We start from the raw sequence: 21,180 nt of genomic DNA, 5'->3' as shown, positions 1-21,180 counted from the left end.
AGATAGCAGTTAAGTGACTTACCCAGGGTCACTCAGCTAAGTAGTATCAGAGTCAGGAATTAATCTGCCTGACCCAGGTCTAGTGTACCATTGTGGCACTAGCTGCTTTCTGTATTTCTGTAGAGGGCATCACCATGCTTCCAGGCACCCAAGTTCTTAATCTCAGAGTCATCTTTTATTTACCCTTATGCCCTATCTGTTGCCAAGGCTTATTGATTCTGTCTTCCTTTTGTATCTATCCCTTCTTCTTTACTCACAGCATTACCACCTTAATTCAAGTGTTGCACATCCGTTATCTAGATTTTTGTGATAATCTTTTTAACTTACAGCCCTGTTTCCATTCTCTATCTCCTCCCCACAATCCATCCTTCATTCGGCTGTCAAAATATCTTCCTAAAACACAGGTGTGACCATGTCACTCCCTTACTCATAAGTCTTCAATGGCTCCCTATTCCTTCTTAGATAAAATACAAACTCTTCCACTAGACATTTAGGCTCTCCACAGTCAAATTCCAATCTCTGTTTCTAGTCTTCAGTAGCCTTATTTCATTTTTTTCTTTTTTTTTTGCTTTTTGGCAGGGCAATCAGGGTTAAGTGACTTGCCCAAGGTCACACAGCTAGTACATGTGTCAAGTGTCTGAGGCCGGATTTGAACTCAGGTCCTCCTGACTCCAGGGCCGGTGTTCTACTCACTGCACCACCTAGCTGCCTTATTTCTAACATTTATAATATCATCCAGCCAAACTTGATATGCCATGTGCTCATGCAGGATGTCTCACATACATGTAACATTCTCCTTCCCTGTCACCATTCCTTGTAATCCTTTTCTTCAAGGTCAAGCTCAGATGTCACTTCCTGTAAAAAGCTTTCCCTTCCTTCCAACCAGCTGAGAAGAATCATTCCCTCATCAAGTTTTCCTGGGACATTTTGCTAAATCTATCCTTGCCCTCCATATATCCTACTCTAATATATTTGTCTGTATGCATGTCTTACCCCTCCTTGTATATAGTAAACTCCCCTCTCCTGGGGCAAGATCTTTATATATCATGCATATAGCTATTTGTTTACATGTCATCTTCTCCATTAGAATGTAAGATCCTTGAGGGCAGGGAATGTGTTTTTGTCTTTCTTTGTACCTTCAGCCTAACATGTAGAATGCTTCATCTGGCTGACTTTTTGTTGGTCTTGCTGTCCCCAGAGCCTGGCATTATATGGTGCTTACTAGCATAGCACAAAGCCCTTGAATGCTGAGTTGAATTCAGTTCAATTGAATAGTAGGTACTCCAATGTTTGTTGAATGAATGAGCTAAGATAGTTACATGAGTCATCCTCAAATGAATGGTGTATATATAGTACCACAGATGGCTCTAAGTTCAGAGGGGGAGAGATGACTGTGGGCTGGGAAAACTTCAGAGTGACAATTTCCTAACTGAGGCAGCCTGGTGTGGTGAGAAGAGTGCTATAACTGGGGTGAGGAGAGTCAGGCTCTTAGGCCAGTCCTGACACTCAAGAGCTTTGGGATTTTGATCAATTTGCTTCATCTTTCTGAACCTCAGTTTCCTTATCTGTCAAATACAGATTTAATGAATGCCTGCCTTGATCACTTTCCATTTTGTTGCTTATTTTTTTCTTTTTTAATATTTTGTTTGAGAGAATTATGAGTACAGATTACGTACAGAAAGCCTCCACTAACTGTTAAATATAAAAAAGTTGAAATTTATTACTCATGAAAAAGGCAGGACCTAACATAATATAATGTAAAGGGTGCTAGCTTTGGTTCAGTGTAGGCTGGCTTTAACATCTTGGAGCTTTGTGACCTTGTGCAATTCCACTCTGTTCCTCAGTTTCCTCATCAGTGAAACTGATTTAATAGTAATTGTAGCAAACAATTCACATGGTTTTTTGTGGGAAAAGCACCTTATAAGCTTTAAACTGCTTTAAAAATATGAGTTATTGTTTTTCTCTTCATTCAAAATATGAACGAATAACCCGTGGTGTTCTGGGCTCTTTGCCTGCTGCTCAAGTTGCCCCTTGGAGAATGGTTGAAATTTGAATAGGAGGAGACCTGGAAATTAGTGTGAACATTATGCACTGAATAGAATGCTTTTCTATAATCAATAAAGAATAAGCACCATGGGATCCATCTTCTCTACATCTTTCAGATAATTAAGAAATGATAGAGATGTGGTCTATTGTTGAATACCAAATGCCAAGGCCTGATTCTCTCCAATTAATCCCCTCATCAAGGATGCCTTTGTTTTATGCACAGATGATTCTCATAGAAATTTTGTATAGCTAGTAGGTTGATAGCTATGGTATTTTGGTCACCTTTTTTGGTGTGATTAAGGACATATTATTATTATTATTACTTATTAAGAGAATACCTTTGGTTATCTTCTCCACTTTTATATACCTTATATATCATTCCCTCCATATTATCACACAGCACAGATTTCTGCTATATATATATATATATATATATGTATATATATATATACATATATATATATATATATATATATATTAGCTTAATCTAGCTGCTTTTCTCATTTTTATTCTCTTTAGCACCATTTCTGCCTGCCCTGTAAGTCCATGTAGGACTGTGATGTTATGGCTCAACAGAATAAAGCACTAACTTACAGACCCCTTTCCAACAAGTTACCTCCCATCCTTGCATCAAAATCATTCAAGATTCCTTGAAAGAAGTAACCCTGAAAGAATGCTCAATCATCCTCTCACACATATTAAGCAAGGCAGAAAACAATAAACATGTGCACCATGGAAAAATCCAGGACAGAGTCCAATTTGAAAGAGGGATTCTCTAGGAGTGGCGAGGCCCTCCAGATGCCTGTGTTTGCATCAAACCCTAGAATACTGCAGAAGTACCTATAACCAAAGCCTTTTTTAGTGAAGAAATAGCTCTGTTACAACCTCCACTTGTAGGAAAATCTATTATTTTCACCAAAAGACTAGAGCCATAGACTATTAGAGCTAGAGAGGACCTTAGAACAGAGACAAACTACAGCCAATAGACCAAATCTGTCCTGCCTACCTGCCAAGAATATTTTTTACATTGTTAAATACAATTTTATTGCATTGAAAAATGGGAAAAACGATTCCTGATTTGAGGGCCATACAAAAACAGGTGGGCAGACCATAATGTACTGACCTTTGCTTTAGAACATCTTAAAATGTGAGAGCCAGAAGGAACCTTGGAACATAGAATATTGACTGGAGGGAAACTTTACATGGAACATAGAGTGCCAGAGTTTGAGTGGGCCTTAACAGAATGTGGGTGGGATCTTAGAGATTATTCTAGTCCATTTGCCTTATTTTACAGATTTAGGCACCCAGATGCTCAGTAGATAGTGTTCTACTTGGAGTCAAGAAGAACTAAGTTCAGATCCTGTCTTAGTAGCAGTGTGACACTGGGCAAGTCATGTACTCTCTCTTTGCCTCAGTTTCCTCATTTATAACATAAAGAGGTTGAATTGGATGACTTCCAAGATCCATTTCAGCTTTACATCTATCATCTTTGGGTCCTATGAACCCAAAGCCTAAAGATGGGAATTAAGTTGTTCCTTGCCTCTCAGGACCACAGAGGTAGTTATTAATAGCACAGGTCCTCACCCTCTTCTTCCTTCAACACATTCCAGTGCACTTTGAGTTATATTTGATGGAGGGATCTATGAGAATTTGGAGAGGATATTACTGAGTTGAATTGAAATGATTTTCATCTCCTCAAATGAAATATGATTTTTCAATTTTATTTTATTGTATCCTTCACATCCACAGAAAATACCGATGTGAGTGTGGTTGGAGGAGGGGAGGATGTAGCAAGCATCTTAGTCTGCTTTTCTCTCTCCACTTTGGACATGACCATCTTCAAAAAATGTCTGCAGATGTGTTTCTGCAATGAGGTTGTCACTTCCCTGTTAAACTCTACGTGAGGGTTTGATTATTTGACCTGGTCATATAGCCTGTAGCACTCTGGAGCTTTTCCCTATAAAATGGAGATTATAATAATATCTCCAGGGATGTGGAGCTCAAATGAGTTAATATTTGTAAAGCACTTAATACAGTGCTTGGAACATAGCAGGTGCTTAATAAATGCTCATTTCTTTGTTTTAATCTTAGCCAGTATTTTGTACTCCAGTTGGTTTCCTTAGTTCAGCTTTATAAGGAAAATTACTATAATAATATGTAATTATAAAATATCCAATTCTATAGTCCTTTCCTCACAAGCTCGGGAGATAGAGAGTACAAGTATTATTATCCTTATTTTGCACATGAGGAAAACTGAGACCCAGAAAGGGAAAATGAGTTTTCCCTGGTTACACTGCAAATAAATGTCAGAGCCAGCATTTAAACTTAGGTTTCATGACTTCAAATCCAGGGCTCTTTCCTCTATTGTCAGACTATTATCACACTAGCACCATGCCCTCTGGGCATTTTCTTCCCTAAAGAAATAGGAGAGGGTCAAAAATTACAACCATCCAGATACATTGTAAGAAAATTAAATTTGTAGCCTTTCATCCCTGCTCTTTCTGCTGGTATGAATGATTTGTAAAAGGAAAGCCCCAGGACCCAGGCAGTCTGTCTCGTGGCATGGAACCCAAAATTCATCCAGGACTCCAGCTTTGCATTTGCTGATCGATGTCCAGATGGGGTTTGTCCCAGAAGGTGTCCAATCACTATCTTTCTTCCTCTCTCAGGTATACTCCGTGACATTCCTCCCCACATGTATTTGCTTTCTCAGCCTCCCCTTTCCTCCAGGGCTTTCAATCAAATCAGACTATTTATGTTTCGCTTTAGGTTGAAAGGTGCTTTACTTGTATCACTTCATTTGATCATTAAGACAATGCTGCTCTCAGGACCTTACCCAAGTGTTTTAAATTGTATTTTACAAAAGGGGAAATTGATGCCAATTGGCAAGGTCAAGTCATTTACCCAGGGATATAGATTCAGTTGGTGCAGAACGAGAAGGTACCTTCAGCATTCTCTCACTGAGCCCTTATCCTGGTCTCATACAGTATTTCTGCCTCCTTCTTTGCCATCCACTATCATTTTCTTGTTGTGAAGTTTAGAAGGCTGTTGCAGTATTACTACCACCCTTTTGTCTCTCCTGTATTAAGATCATGCCTACTTGACCACTCTTAGAAAGACTGAGTGGCATGCCATAGGGGTGGTACTATGCCAATGGGTCACAAGCTCTGACAGGTCCTACTGGAAAGGCTTCCAGTGTGGGCACAGTGAGATGAAAGGGAATGAAGAAAGGGGCACAGAGGAAGGAAGCCAGGGATGGCAAATCCTAATTGTCAAACTCACAATTTTACCAAAGTCCCACCCTCTGTGGTGTCTTTAAATGATGCTTCCCTGGACCACCCTAACAGGTGAAAACTCTGTAAATTTCAGGTTTAAAAATGCTTTGTGGCATGTTACATTGATCAGATGTTTCAATACATGTGCCACAAACTGCTCGGCAATGTTTTCTGCCTCCTCTCTGTTTATCCTCTGAAAATGAGGGGCCAACAACAAAACAGAGTGATGGAAAGGAAGAGATTGTTTCCAATTTCTCCTTCACATAGCTTATTTGTACATAGTTATTCATACGTTTTCTCCCTCATTAGAATTAAGATCCTTGAGAGTAGGAACTATCTTTTACCTTTTCATATCCCTATGTCACAGTGTTGTAAGGGAAATGTTTAAAAACAAAAGCTCTAAGGAACAATTATTAGCTTCAATACTATGCCGGGTCACTACAATTTCATTGCTTCAGTTTCTCCATCTTAAAGCTTCTTTTGAGAGTCAAAGAAACACAGCCCCCTACTACAAATGTGAAGGAGAAAAGATTCTGTACTCATTTAATTATGGACTTAAATAATAGAGTTACTCAGCAGCTGGGAACCCACAGCCTTTTCATAAACAGCCTCTGCCTAACTATCAAATCATCATTTTAGACTGGAAAATGGAGCAATTTTCTCTTCAGGAGGTCCAGGACTGGCAACCTTTTGGAACCTTCTCCTGCCTCTCTCTCAATCTCTCTCTCTCTCTCTCTCTCTCTCTCTCTCTCTCTCTCTCTCTCTCTCTCTCAATCTCTCTCTCATAAAATGCCCATAATGCTCTCTCTCCTATAGGGAAAGGTATTGGGATGAGAGCTCAGAGACCTTGATTTTATTCTTGGCTTTATCATTGTCTAGATGTGTGACCTTTGATAAATCACTCTTATCTCCCCCCCTTGCAAATCAGGACATGGGGGGTGGGGGATGGGAGCATGCAGTGGTCTGAACTACACCTCTAATATGGCTTCCAGATGTAACATTCTCAGGTTCATTATTCTAAGTTCCATTTCAACATAGATATTCTATGTTGCTTTTTCTTCACTTCCCCCCCATTATTAAATTTCCTTATTGAGCATCCCCTCCCCTCCCTTTCCCCCATAATAAGCAAAACCTAAGCCAGGCATTCGTCTTAGATTGGCTAGTTTATTAGGTCAGTAATAGCAGGCATCCTTCTTCGAGACTATGGTAAGTTCTGGGAGCATATTAAACTTGGTACTTGGAATCATAAAAGTATTGACATAAAATCATAAAAATATATGGATATTAAGGTTGGAAAAGACCTTAGATATTCTCTAGTTTTGGTCTGTCATGACTGAAACTCAGACAGGTCAGACAAGTTACCCAGTACAGTAAAACTAGACTTGCAGCAGACAACCCAAGCTTAAACCCCAACTCCGATACTAACTGTGTGATTTTGGGGAGCTCACTTAAACCCCGTGATCCCTCAGTTGCAGAGTTATTGAATGAATGAATTTGAAATTCATTATTAAGCACATGCTATATGCCAATCACTCTGCTAAATTCTGGAAATAGAAGACTGAAGAACTTTTATTTTAATTGAGGAAGATAAAACATAAAGAGGTGCAAGAAAGGGGGAGAGGGAAGAAGCTCACACTCAGTGGCATGATTTATAAATGGTGAGACATTAGCATGGATGCCTGGTTCTAGACAAGGTAGGATGAATGAAATTTTACTTGTCAGGTCCCTGGAGCAGAGTCTGAGTTCTAGTAGGAGAAAGAAGGCCAGAGTACATCAAGGGCCAAGAAATGAGACATAAGGACTAAACCTGTAATTTCGTTGGTATAGGGAACTCCCAGGTAAGGAAAGTCCTTCTACCAATGCAGGTCCTTAACTGTCTCTTCAATGAATGATCTTAAAGCTTCCCAGACCACTGAGAAATTAAGTGACTTTCCCGTGGTCACACAGTCAGTATATGTCAGAGACAGAACTTGAACTCAGATCTTCCTGGCTTAAAGACCATCTCTATGCCCTACATTAAAACCATAAACTACTATGAAATGTGTAATGGTATTATTGTACAAGCTGAAATTTATAGAGACCTTGAAAATTTATAAGTCATTTTACCTACATTTTCTCATTTGGCCTCGTAACAAGCCCACGAGGCATGTGCTATTATTTTACAGATGAGAAAACTGAGAAACAGACATCAAATTCAGCTAAAATTAAAACTCAGGCCTTCAAACTGTCTACCTGGTTCTTTTTTGACAATATAACACACTGCTTCAGAAAATAGACCAGAAAAGTAGATACCTTCACTTGAACTTTGAGACCAGCTACTGTTTTATCTATGAATTCCTAGTGTGTAGAACATAGTAAGCAATTAATAAATGGTTGTTGATTGAATGAACCAGGGACGTTTGGAAGAATAATCCACTGCTCAGAATTGCCTAGCTATCCTCTCTAACATTATTATATCTGAGCAGCAGATACCTGTTGACAGATTGAAAGAAAGCAAACAAAAAGATTCATGGGCATTGGTTTTTTGAATGAACTTGAAGAGATTACAGAAACCCATAGGAGATTAAAAACTCATCCTTTGTCTTAAATGACAAAATAAAAAATTTAAGAAGATAAATGTCAAACTTCTTGATAGAATTTTTAAACAATCAACCAGATGATTCATTGGGCAGGATCAGTGTAGTATAGTAAGAAATTGCAATTGGGGAAAGATATAAATTTAGTTTAAAAGAAAAAAAAGTTATCAGAAGAGAATTCCTAAAAATGTAGATGAATCTCTCAAGGGAAAGATTTTAGCTACTGAAATATGATGAAATCTCCTAATTAACTTATTCCCTAACCTCTTTTTAACCTTAATTTTAATCTTTCATTCCAGTTTAAATTGCTAGAACTTTGGTTCCCAAACTTTTTAAAGTAGGAGAACCCCTTATATGCTTCACATTTATGATTACTGTATTTTCCCTCCATGCTATTTTCCCTGTCCTTCCTTTAAGTCTGTTTCTACTTCTGACTCCTGCCTTCCTTAATACTCTTCTCTTCTATGAACCCCTCCCCTGCTTCTTCTTTTATTCCTTTCCCTTCCTACTTCCATGTTGGGGGAGATAGATTTCTATACGCAACCGGATGTGTATATTATTCCCTCTTTGAGCCAATTCAAAGGAGAGTATGGTTCAACTGTTGCCACCCCCATTTTCCCTTCTTTTGTATCAGCTCTTCTTTGCATGTTTCTTTTATGTAAGATAATTTTTAATATCTTAAACTTCTGTGCAATAATTGTTGGTTTCCTGAAATGCATCTTAGTGATATGGATTGTACCTGTAGTCTCATTTGTAGAAGGAACTCTGAGGTGAGAAAACTTTTACTGAAGTAGGTCAGTACCTTCTCTGCCACTTATAGTCTTAGAGGGTTGCATGAGGGTACTGAGGGGCAAAGTTGGCTAGCACATCTAGTATATATCAAAAGTAGATCTTGAACCCAGGTCTTCATGGTTTTGAGGCCTGTTATCTACTCACCATAACACACTACCTCTCAATGTTAAAATGGATGATGGTTGGTGCCTATATGGGTGAATAGGCATCTTGTGATAACTCCCAAGGATGCTGCCCCACAGATGGGAAACCACTGTACTGATTAAAATACTTTCCTTAAGTCTGATACTTGAGATGTTGAACTACATAAGCAGTCTTTAAATGTTGAGTAATTTGTCATCTGGGTTTCAGGGAGTCCAATGAACTTGAATGAGAAAAAAATGCATTTTAATATTCACTAACATTTGGTTCCTTTATAATCCTATGTATTTAATTTTATTTATTTCAAACATTATTTTGATAAGATTGTTTATACTCATATAGGAGGAGATGATGTTTGTAATTTTTTTATTATTCTTTACTTAATATTTTTAGTTTTTAGCATTGATTTCCACAAGAGTTTGAATTACAAATTTTCTCCCCATTTCTACCCCCCCACTCCAAGAAGGTATATATATTCTGATTGCCCCGTTCCCTAATCAGCCCTCCCTTCTGTCATCCCACTCCCCACCCCCATCCCCTTTTCCCTTACTTTCTTGTAGGGCAAGATAAATTTATATGCCACATTGCCTGTATGTCTTATTTCCTAGTTGCACGTAAAAACTTTTTTTTGAACATCTGCTTTTAAAACTTTGAGTTCCAAATTCTCTCCCCTCTTCCCTCGCCACCCACCCTCCCTAAGAAGGCAAGCAATTCAACATAGGCCACATGCTTATCATTATGCAAAACCCTTCCACAATACTCAAGTTGTGAAAGACTAACTATATTTTGCTCCTTCCTAACCTATCCCTCTTTATTCCATTTTCTCCCTTGACCCTGTCCCTTTTCAAAAGTATTTGTTTTTGATTACCTTCTCCCCCATCTGCCCTCCCTTCTATCGTCCCCCCTTCTTAATCTCCTTCCTCTTTCTTTCCTGTGGGATAAGCTACCCAATTGAGTGCATCTGTTATTCCCTCCTCAGGTCAAATCCGATGAGGGCAAGATTCACTCATTCCCCCTCACCTGCCCCCTCTTACCTTCCAACAGAGCTACTTTTTCTTGCCACTTTTATGTGAGATAATTTACCCCATTCTATCTCTCCCTTTCTCTCTCTCTTAATATATTCCTCTCTCATTCCTTAATTGATTTGATTTTTTTAGATATCATCCCTTCATATTCAACTCACCCTGTGCCCTCTGTATATATATATGTATATGTATGTATGTATGTATATTCCCTTCAGCTACCCTAATACTAAGGTCTCATGAATTATACACATCATCTTTCCATGTAGGAATGTAAACAAAACAGTTCAACTTTAGTAAGTCCCTTATGATTTCTCTTTCTTGTTTACCTTTTCATGTTTCTCTTGATTCTTGTATTTGAAAGTCAAATTTTCTACTCAGCTCTAGTCTTTTCACTGAGAAAACTTGAAAGTCCTCTATTTTATTGAAAATCCATATTTTGCCTTGGAGCATGATACTCAGTTTTGCTGGCTAAGTGATTCTTGGTTTTAATCCTAGCTCCATTGACCTCCGGAATATCATATTCCAACCCCTTCGATCTCTTAATGTGGAAGCTGCTAGATCTTGTGTTATCCTGATTGTGTTTCCACAATACTCAAATTGTTTCTTTCTGGCTGCTTGCAGTATTTTCTCCTTGATTTGGGAGCTCTGGAATTTGGCAACAATATTCCTAGGAGTTTTCTTTTTGGGATCTTTTTGAGGAGGCGATCTGTGGATTCTTTCAATTTCTATTTTACCCTCTGGCTCTAGAATATCAGGGCAGGTCTTGATAATTTCTTGAAAGATGATATCTAGGCTCTTTTTTTGGACCATGGCTTTCAGGAAATTCAATAATTTTTAAAGTTATCTCTCCTGGATCTATTTTCCAGGTCAGTGGTTTTTCTAAGGAGATAGTTCACATTGTCTTCCATTTTTTCATTCCTTTGGTTCTGTTTTATAATATCTTGATTTCTCATCAAGTCACTAGCTTCTACTTGTACCAATCTAATTTTTAAGGTAGTATTTTCTTCCGTGGTCTTTTGGACCTCCTTTTCCATTTGGCTAATTCTGCCTTTCAAGGCATTCTTCTCCTCATTGGCTTTTTAGAGCTCTTTTGCCATTTGAGTTAGTCTATTTTTTAAGGTGCTATTTTCTTCAGTATTTTTTGGGTCTCCTTTAGCAAGTCTTTGACTTATTTTTCATGGTTTTCTTGCATCAGTCTCATTTCTCTTCCCAATTTTTCCTCCACTTCTCTAACTTGCTTTTCCAAATCCTTTTTGAGCTCTTTCATGGCCTGAGACCAGTTCATGTTTTTCATGGAGGCTTTTGATGTAGGCTGTTTGACTTCATTGACTTCTTCTGGCTGTATGTTTTGGTATTCTTTGTCACCAAAGAAAGATTCCAAATTCTGAGTCTGAATCTGAGTCCTTTTTCACTGCCTGGCCATGTTCCCAGCCAACTACTTGACCCTTGAGCTTTTCGTGGGTGTATGACTGCTTGTAGAGTAGAGAGTACTTTGTCCCAAGTGTGAGGGGCTGCGCTGTTGTTTTCAGAGCTATTTCTACACAGCAAGCTCTGCCACAGCAGCGCTTCTCCTCCCCCAACAACCTCCAAACCAGACCGTGTCACGGATCTAAGCAGGCTCTGCACTCCTGCTCTGATCCACCACTTAATTCCTCCCATCAGGTGGTCCTTGGGCCAGAAGCAACTGCAGCTGTAGCTCTGTAAGCAGCCTCAGAGCTGCACCACCTCTGTTGCCCCCAGGGCAGTAGCCAACCTCACACTCTTTTTACTCTGTCCCCACAGCTTTTCCCACTAACCTTCTCTGTTGTCTTTGGTGTTTGTGGGTTGAGAAGTCTGGTAACTGGCACAGCTCAGTGATTCAGGGTGCTACGGCCTGTTCCTCCTGTCTCCTGGTCTGGTTGGTCTGGGCACAGCCCACTCTTGGCTCTGCTGTGCTCTGCTCCCGGCTCTGGGCTATAGACCTTATGCAGTGACTGTCCAGGCTGTCCTGGGCTGGAGCCCTGCTTCCCTCTGCTATTTCGTGGGTTCTACAGGTCTTTAATTTGTTCAGAGTCATTTTTATAGGTGTTTGGAGGGCCCTGGGGGAGAGCTTTAGGCAAGTCCCTGCTTTCCAGCTGCCATCTTGGCTCTGCCCTGATATTTGTAATTCTTAAGAACTTTATCATTATTAGGGCAATTAGAAGGACTATATGTAAAAGAAGACATGAGTGTGAGTTGACTACAGGGAGATGATTTTAAAGGAATGTGAAAAAGGGATGCACTGGGAGAAGAGGGTAGTGAGAAGAATAACAGGGAAAATAATCTTACATAAAAGAGGTGTAAAAGGAAGAGATTTTACAATGGAAGGGAAAATGCAGGGGTGGGGCAGGGCTCACTGGAACCTTATTCTTATTGGAACTGGCTCAAAGGGAATAATATACACATTAGTTGGATATATAAATCTATCTCACCCAACAGGAAAGTAGTAGGGGGAGGGAATAAAAGGGGGGATATTGATAGAAGGGAGGAGGATTAAAGGAGACAGGGGTCAGAAGTAAAACAGACTTTTGAGAAGGAACAGGGTAAAAAGAGGGAGAAAAGGATAAACAGAATAAAAATGGGATGGAGGGAAATACACAGTAATCATAATTGTGAATGTAAATGGAATGAACTCTCCCATAAAACAGAAGTGGATAGTAGAATGGATTAGAAACTAGAATCCAACAATATTTCACTTACAAGAAACACATTTGAAATAGAGAGACATGGGCAGAGTATAAAAAAGGAGGTGGGATGGAGTTGGAGCAGACTCTATTATCCTTCAGCTGAGGTAAAACAAAAAAAAAGGCAGGGTAAACAATTATGATCTCAGACAAAGCGAAATTGAAAATATACATAATTAAAAGAGATAATGAGAGAAACTACATTTTGGTAAAAGATAGCATAGATAATGAAGTAATAATTAGTACCACATATTATACATCAAATGACTTAATTGACCACATCAGGAATAAAAACAACAAAAAATCATATGATTATCTCAATAATTGCAGAAAGCATTTGAGAAAAATAGAACACTAATTCCTATTAAAAACATTAGAAAGCTTAGGAATAAATGGAGCTTTCCTTCAAATGATAAGTTGTATCTAAATGAAACCAGGGGCAGCTAGGTGGTACAACGGAAAAAGCACTGGATTTGGAATCAGGAAGAATTGTCTTCATAAATTCAAATCTGGCCTTATGCACTTATTAGCCATGTGGCTCAGTAGGTTTGTCAAGAGAACCCCAAATGGGGTCACAAAGAGTTGGACACAACTGAACTGACTGAATAATAACAAGATACCTTTTAGCTTTAAATTTTTTTGTTGTTGTTGCCACAATTCTATGGTTCTATCAGAAAAAGGTGAAGTTATTTTCTGCCATGGGAATTATGGATCAAAAATCATGAAACATGTAATATGGAAGCAGAATCTTAAAAGAAGGGTAGAATTTCATCAGAAAGGAGACTGGGGATAAGGGTGGTGAGAAGCAGGAAGAGAGACCATTCTGGATATAACAAATGGTATGTAGAGGCAAAATGAGTTTGGGACTATGATAAACTATGGAAATAGTAATTCGCTTATTCTATCAAGAGGGTGTTTAAGTAATGGCCTTCTTATGTTAACATCTACAGGCATAGCCTGAAAGTTCATATAAATCCTCAAAATGTGAGCTGTCTCCCCATTCTCTCTATGAACTAGAATTCAGTTCTATATGTGTTTATGTATAGTCACAGAGTAGGGGAGGCCAATGGAGCTTAAGGGCCATCTGGGGCTATTTGAAGCTTCCATGAATAAGAGATGTGAGAGGCCTCAAAGGGCATCTGCTTCAACTCTTACCTAAACAAGAATTCCTGATAGAGCATCCTCAAATTTTTAAAACAGTATATGCTAAAAATAAATATCAATTTTAAAAAATAACAACATTATTTTGGGAAGTGGTGCTGAGATTTCACCGGGCTACCATCCATAGCACACAAAAAGGTTAAGTCCCTGAGAATAGATCAATTCTAGGTTCTCCTTCTACACTAACACTTTGTTTTATATTCTGAGATGCCTTTGGACTTTAAGATTTCATGATCTGAGGTTCTGTCTGGCTATGAAGTTCTCTTTAGTTAGGTTCTTTCCAGACAGCTCTAACATCCCATATTTTGAGGCCCATTTTGCCCCCTTGAAATATCATCCGTCCCTTAATGAGGCATCTGGTGACATCACAAATAGAACACTAGTCCTGAAATCAAGATGACCTAGGTTCAAATTCGGCTTCAGGTACTTAGTAACTGTGTGACTCTGGTCATTTCTGTTTCCTCAACTGTAAAATAAAGATAGTGATACACATACTTCACAGGATTGTCATGAGGATCAAATGAAATAATAAATGTGAAATCACTTGTCCCACTGCTTGGTACATAGTAGGAACCATATAAATGCTTATTCCATTCCCTTATCCCCACTCTCTCTCCTAATTTCTGTTTTACTGACACAGACTTTATCACTTCCATTTCCTCGCCACTCCTTGACATCATATGAAGTTGCTCCTAAATTTAGAGCAGGCTCCCTAAACTCTCAGCCCATGTATCCCTTTCACTTGGTTTAGGTTTTCAAAATATAAATCTGACATATAGATTATCCTATTTCGCTTCACTATTGCAGGGTATGGAAAGGAAGAGGTATTAAGGCAAAGCTTGGGAACTTTGAACACTATCTTGAAAGTAACTTTGTCTCCTTGTATATCTGTTCTCTCCCCAGAGGCTCCTGCTCCAGTTGGCTCTCTGTGCATCATTAAAGCAGTTGGTCAGAAGTGTTTAATGATTGGCTGGGAAAGGCCAGTGGTGGATGAGTTGGGCTGTAGCAACGGGACTTTTGTAGAAGGGTACCGGGTATGTAGAGCTAGAGGCTGGCCCTTTGTATACTTGCTACTGAAAATTTAGACTGGTTTCTTGATAGTACCATATCTTCGATAACATCACTAATGAGTTATAGTAGGTGGAATGCTAGATCTGCAGTCAGAAGACCTGGATTAAAATCTCTGCCACTTATCACTGAATTTCACCCCTCCTTAAACCTTCTTTGATCCCTCTGGCAGTCACTACTTAGTTTGTTTGCACCTCCCTCTTGTGTGAATGTATTACTTCATATAATTGTGGGAGTAAAGGACTTTGTAGAATATAAAAGGCTATGTAAAAGTCAGCTAGTATGTATATTGTTGTTCTATAGGCCCTATTTAAGTTAATGCAATGATAGAGAAATCAGCATCTCATGTGACAACCCATTTCACTATTGGCTAGCTCTAAAGCTAGGCAGTTTTTCATTATGGAGAGGTGTAATGTTTCTCTCTGCAATTCTCACACACTGATCCTGATTATGCCCCCTGGAACCAAACAAAAAGAGCAAAATCCACTTTCAACATGATATTTGAAGATAGAAAAGCTCCTCAAATACTTGGAGAGAGAAATCGTTTCTCAACCTAAGTCTTCTGTTTCCCTAACTAAATATCACCAGTTCTTTAAACTGATCCATGCATTGTAGGGTCTAGTCTTCAGTTCTGTCTTACCCCTTGCCTTCATTGTGGCCACCCTCCTTTGGACTTGCCCCAGGGTGTCTAAAATATAGTGTATAAAATAAAACAAAATACTCCAGATGTGGTCTGGCCATGAAAAAGGACAGAGGGACAACTACCATCCTTACCATGACAGTGAATAAATTTAATGCCAGGTACTGTGCTAAGCACTGGGGATAGAAAAAGAGGCAAAAGATAATCTCTACCCTTAAGAAACTCATAAGGATAATGTATTAAAAGTGATTTGTGGATTTTAAAGTATGATATACATTTAAAATATCATTTAATAATAATAATAATTCTTGTTTTTGTTAATGCAGATTAAGAACTTGCAGTCTATTTATTCCCTCAGATTTTTTTTTTTCTTCATGAACTGTCGTCTAGCCATCCACCCCCTATGTAGGTCCCTGGACAGATTACAAAGGGAACAATAGAAAAAGAAATCATCATTCTTATGAACTGTATCATCAGGAAAGTAAACGGCAAACCAGTCAAAACTAGATAAGATTTTTCATGATTTCTGTAACATAATAGATTCTCCACAGTAAGAGTGACGTTCCCCAATTTGGAGTCACATCACAGTTGGAAATTAGTTGTTTTTTCTTTTTTGAGGAAGCAGAAATATCACTAATAAAGTCAGAGAAGGAAAGTGCAACTGGAGCAGATGAACATTTACCCAGAGGAAGTTCATTCAGGAGATGACACAATTGTAAGGGGATGGGAAGATCTATGCTGAAGATATCTGAGAGAATTAAGAACACCAAACGGGGGCAGGCAGGGGTGGGGAAGTTATTACTGTAACCAAAAAAAAAGCAATCAAGAAAATATGAGCAACCATCCACCCACTGTTTTGTTTTCTTTCCTATTACTAGAAAATCCTTATGGGATTTGTCTGTGTATCACTTCAAGTTATTGCCGACAAAAATGAGAAGGAAATGAAGTCTTTTACAAATTATTTCATAGAAAACATGTCTTTATACCACAACTGATTGAAAGGTTTAGAGAATGCCAAGATCCCATTGTATTTATTGTTTTGCATCTAAAAAAGTGCTTGATTCTACAGAGCAACATCCTATCTTAAAAGGTCTCTTCCAACAATATGTCTTCCATGCATGTGGTAAAACCACCAGATTTCTTGGGAGGTGTACAGAGATAATTTCGATCATTGACCCTCTATGAGTGGCCAGAGGTGCTTGCCACTGTCATGATGTGAACTTGGTGAATATCTCCAGGTGCTCCTGTTTGTGGATAACCTTTTGTTGATTACATTAAACAATGAAAGATATGAGAGCTTCTGAAATAAGATGCATGATCACTCTAGAGAGTTTGTCCTAACTATTCAGCCACACAAGAAAAACAAAAACCAAGTGGATAAAGAAAGTCTATTGTTAAGACTCCAATATGTATTTGATTGGATATCCCACATAACTCATCTGTCTATACATTATCTTGGACAGATATTGCAGATGAATAATGTACAGGAACTAGAACTGAATGTTAGGAAAAGGTTGGATACATTTAGGAAATTGTCCTTTATTTAATACGTCTAGGCAGAAATATTTCCTCCTTTGGCAGCAGCTAGGTGGCTCAGTGAATAGAGGCCTGGAGTCAAGAAGACCTGAGTTCAAATCTAGACTGTGTGACACAAGTCAAATCAATTTCCTCATTATAAAATGGGGATAGTAAGTACCTGTCTCCCAGGGTTATTGTGAGGATCAAATGAGATGATGATTGTAAAGGACTTAGCGCAGTACCTGGCACATGGTGAGTGCCACATAAATGTCAGCTATTATTGTTATCATAGTCATAATTATATAATCAAGCCTCATATAGTAACTTGGATAATTTCAAGCTTCTCCCTGAAACAGCAACAACAAATATGTTAAACAGCGAGCATTTTTCTGGTGATCTCGTATGCCTATCAATCTTGAAATATCACAGTTTCCAAAGAAAGTGTATATTGTCCAGATAAAGAGACACAGTGGGCTTAAATAGGCTTCAGCTTATTAGCAATGAAGAACTGTGCCTCAGAAGTAAAATAAGAGATATAAAAGGGGACATATACATACTTGTATACATATATGTATGTCTGCATGACCAGAGAAGGACGTGAAACTGTCATATAGCAAGAGTGAGGGATAACTGCTGTAGAGCCTCTGTGCTGTATTGGTAAATGTGTCAAATCAAGAGACCTATAGGAAAACCCCAAGCATATTGAATGGGATTCCCCCCACCATGTCAGCTTTTTGGAAGGTCCTGGATAAGAATCACACATGATAAGCAGGTGAGGACAAGTTGTGATCAGCAGCATTGGAGGGAGAGACCACTTCTGTAGCATCACAGATTTATCAAAGTATGAATTGCAGCAGCAGCAATTAAAATAATAATGAATCTTGCAAAAGACCTAAAATGTAATGGTATCATAGAAATATTTGAAGCTCTCTAAACCATCAGAAGCAGGGGAAAATATTTTCCTAGAAATGATATTTTCTTCTCCCATTAAAAATTGGTCAATTATATTAGGAACATTGATTAATACCATGATTTTACACCCAATGTATGTCTCTCAATCACATAAGACAAAACATAAAACACTGTAGTCAAATAAAAGTAGAAAACGAGTATCCGCTGGAAGGCAATGGAAAGGTACCTAGTGATTTAGTGCAGACAGCAACAAGATTATGGGAGGACATGGACAAGTTACCCAGATGACCAGGCATATATAGTTTGATCTACATTTTTTAGCAAATACCCACATTGATGATAGAGACATAGGGGTATTTGGGTTCATTTTTTTCTGTTTTAAGGTATCAGATATTCATAAGCAATACTGTAGCAAACCAGGTAACTACATGGTTAACATAAGGCAGCAAGGAAGTGTGCAAAGAGCGCTTGGCCTGGAATTAGAAAAACCCTGGGTTTGCAGCCCAGCTCTAAGACTTTTTAAGTTCACATTAGTCACTTTAACCACTCAAAATGTCAGTTTTCCTAACAGTAAAATCGGGGTAATGTCACTTTCATTACTTCCTTCACAAGGTTGTTCTAAGGAAAATACTTAGGAAAGTATGAGAGGCTATATAAATGTATTGCTGTTATTATGGGTCTGCTATTAAATACATGATATTGTCAAATCTTAACAGTGTAAGTAGAGTACTTGGGTACGATGGGAAGAGGTTTCCTTAAGAGCCAAGAAATCAGATTCTAATGGTGCTTTTTAAATTGATGGGAACCCATTTAATTTCCAAGATTTTTTTGCTATCCAAAGCCCACTATGGATATTTATATAATATAGGATTTTTCACTCTCTGTGATTGATCTGGCCATGGATAAGATTGCTTGCCAAAGCGTGTAAACAACCTAATGGTTTTTCTCCCATAATTCCAAATTGTTTCCCAGAAAGGCTAAACCAATCTATAGCACCAACAAAATTTCATTGGTGTATTTACCTTCTTATTTCCTACATTGACTGTTTCAACGTTTTACCATTTTTACCACTTTTATGGGTGTAAATTCAGTCCTCAATGATGTTTTTCATTTATCCTGTTAGTGATTTGGAAAGTTTTCATCTGGTTGCTGATCACTTACCTATTTTCTTCTGAAAACTATTTGGTCCTATCCCTTGACTCTTTATGTGGAGGCAGGAGATGGGGGAACATTTTATAATGATATCAATCTTAGTCAAGAACAGGCATCCATCTCTACTTTTTGTATCTTCTAATTAAATTTTCATGAAACAGTATTGGCAATTTTTAAATCTGTATTCCCATCAACTTTTAATGTACTTGTACTTTCAGTTGGTATAGTTTTAACTTGACTTTGGTACATTTCTAATTAAGTGGAAAACTTTGGCTCCTCATTATTTTTCATTTTATACCATAGATCTATATTGATGGAGAGTTTCACAAGTACCTTGTGAGTTCAGCTTGTACAAAGGTGAGTAGGCTTGTACTGTCTTCCTTCTATATTCATAAGCCAATCTTCATATTCTATATTTTGTGGTATTTCTGACAATAACAATAATGAATAATGTTGTGAACCTTAACAACATTTTCTGATTGTGACCCATTGTTTGTAAAGCGCCATATGGCTTACTAAACACTTTCCTCGTAACACCCCTGAGAGACAGGTAGATCAGGTATTAACTCCATTTAACAGATAAGATGTTAAATGACTTATTTAGGAAAGCATTATGAATACCAAGGAAAAAACTGGAACTTGGATCTTATGTGTTCTGTGTTCTGAGTGTTTATCTCTTGATTGTGGCTCATGATTCTGCCTCCCTTTTTAAAGAAGAGATACTTAAAATTATTGTGCCCTACTGATTGTTCTACTCCCTTGTACAAAAGAAATAGAGATAGAAGGATTAACTACCTGTGTGAACTATCTGTCTGATTATGTAGAATCGTAAAGTATTTGGTTTTTTGAGTCTAATCCCCTCATCTTACAGATGAGGAAATTTAGGCCTGGGAATAAGAGAGAAGGGAATAAACATGTCCAAAGTCTATGGGGTCATATACGCCAGACCTAGGATTGGTCTCAAAATCCAGTGACTTTCTACTACACCAGTCTGCTGCAGTCTAACAACATAAGGGTGTTAGCTCCCCTATGTACCTTCTGGGAAACTGAGGCCTAGAAACTGCATGGGACCCTGGTGCCATCAACCACAGGGTCCTTGTCCTAGAGGAAAACAGGCCTTCCTAGAATTCAGAGGCATGCCCCAGCTGTGACTGAAGGAGGAAAAACAATCCCGAAGAATCTGAAAGGCCTTACCTGTGATCAACCCCGCATTCCTAGGCCTGGAGCCGTCAAGCCCCTAAGAGGCTAGAGACTAGCAGCGACCCTCTGTACTTTCTGGGAAACTGAGGCCTAGAAACTTGATGGGACCCTGGTGTGATTAACCACAGGCTCCTAGTCCTAGAGGGGTAAAGGCCTTAAGAGAATTCAGAAGCAGAACCCCTGCTGTGACTGAAGGAGAAAGCAAGCCCTCAGGATCTCAATCACCTTATCTGTGGTCGCCCCTGGATTCCTAATCCTAGGGAAGCCAAACCCCTAGGAGCCTATAGACTACCAGCTCCCGCCTGGGCTTTATGGGAATCTGAGGCCTAGAGACTTGATGTGACCAGGTCCAATACCTAGATGTGAAAATGCCTTCCTAGATTCAGAGCCAGAAGCCCAGCTGTGCCCTAAGAATCTGAAAGACCTTTTCTGTGATCAGCCCCGGATTGCAAGACCTATCGCAGTGAAGCTCCTAATAGCCTGCAGACTAGCACCTCCCCTATGTACTATCTGGGAAACCGGGGCCTAGATACTTGAATGGGACCATGGTGTCATTAGCCACAGGGTCCTAGTCCTAGAGGGGAAAAGGCCTTAAGAGAATTCAGAGCCACACCCCCTGCAGTGACTGAAGGAGAACCCATGCCCTAAGCATCTGAATGGCCTTTCCTGGGATCATGCCCAGATTGCAAGGCCTGCTGCAGTCAAGCCGTTAAGAGCCTATAGAACAGCAGCTCCCCTTTGGGCTTTCTGGGAAACTGAGGCCTAGAGACTTGATGAGACCCTGGTGCCATCCACCACAGGGTCCTAGTCCTAGAAATGAAAAGGGTTACAGAGAATTCAGAGCCAGACACACTGCTGTGACTAAAGGAGAAGCCAAGCCCTAAACACCACAATGGCCTTTTCTGTGATCGTCCCTGGATTCCTAATCCCAGGGAAGTCAAGCCCCTAAGAGCTTACAGAATAGCAGCTCCC

General features: G+C 39.0%; 1 protein-coding gene across 1 annotated transcript in view; it reads left to right on the top strand.

The window, feature by feature from the left end:
* C6H4orf50 (chromosome 6 C4orf50 homolog) overlaps positions 1 to 21,180 on the top strand; it is a 132,441-nt gene that overhangs the window by 88,755 nt on the left and 22,506 nt on the right. Inside the window, exons 15-16 of the mRNA XM_036765076.1 lie at positions 14,622 to 14,752; positions 19,312 to 19,365. Coding sequence (XP_036620971.1) covers positions 14,622 to 14,752; positions 19,312 to 19,365 — 185 coding nt within the window. The remainder of the gene's footprint in view (positions 1 to 14,621; positions 14,753 to 19,311; positions 19,366 to 21,180) is intronic.

This window comes from Trichosurus vulpecula, chromosome 6 (assembly GCF_011100635.1).
Source record: "Trichosurus vulpecula isolate mTriVul1 chromosome 6, mTriVul1.pri, whole genome shotgun sequence".
Taxonomy (NCBI): Eukaryota; Metazoa; Chordata; class Mammalia; order Diprotodontia; family Phalangeridae; genus Trichosurus; species Trichosurus vulpecula.
The sequence above is the reverse complement of the archived record's forward strand: the minus strand, read 5'-3'. Positions and strand labels throughout refer to the sequence as shown.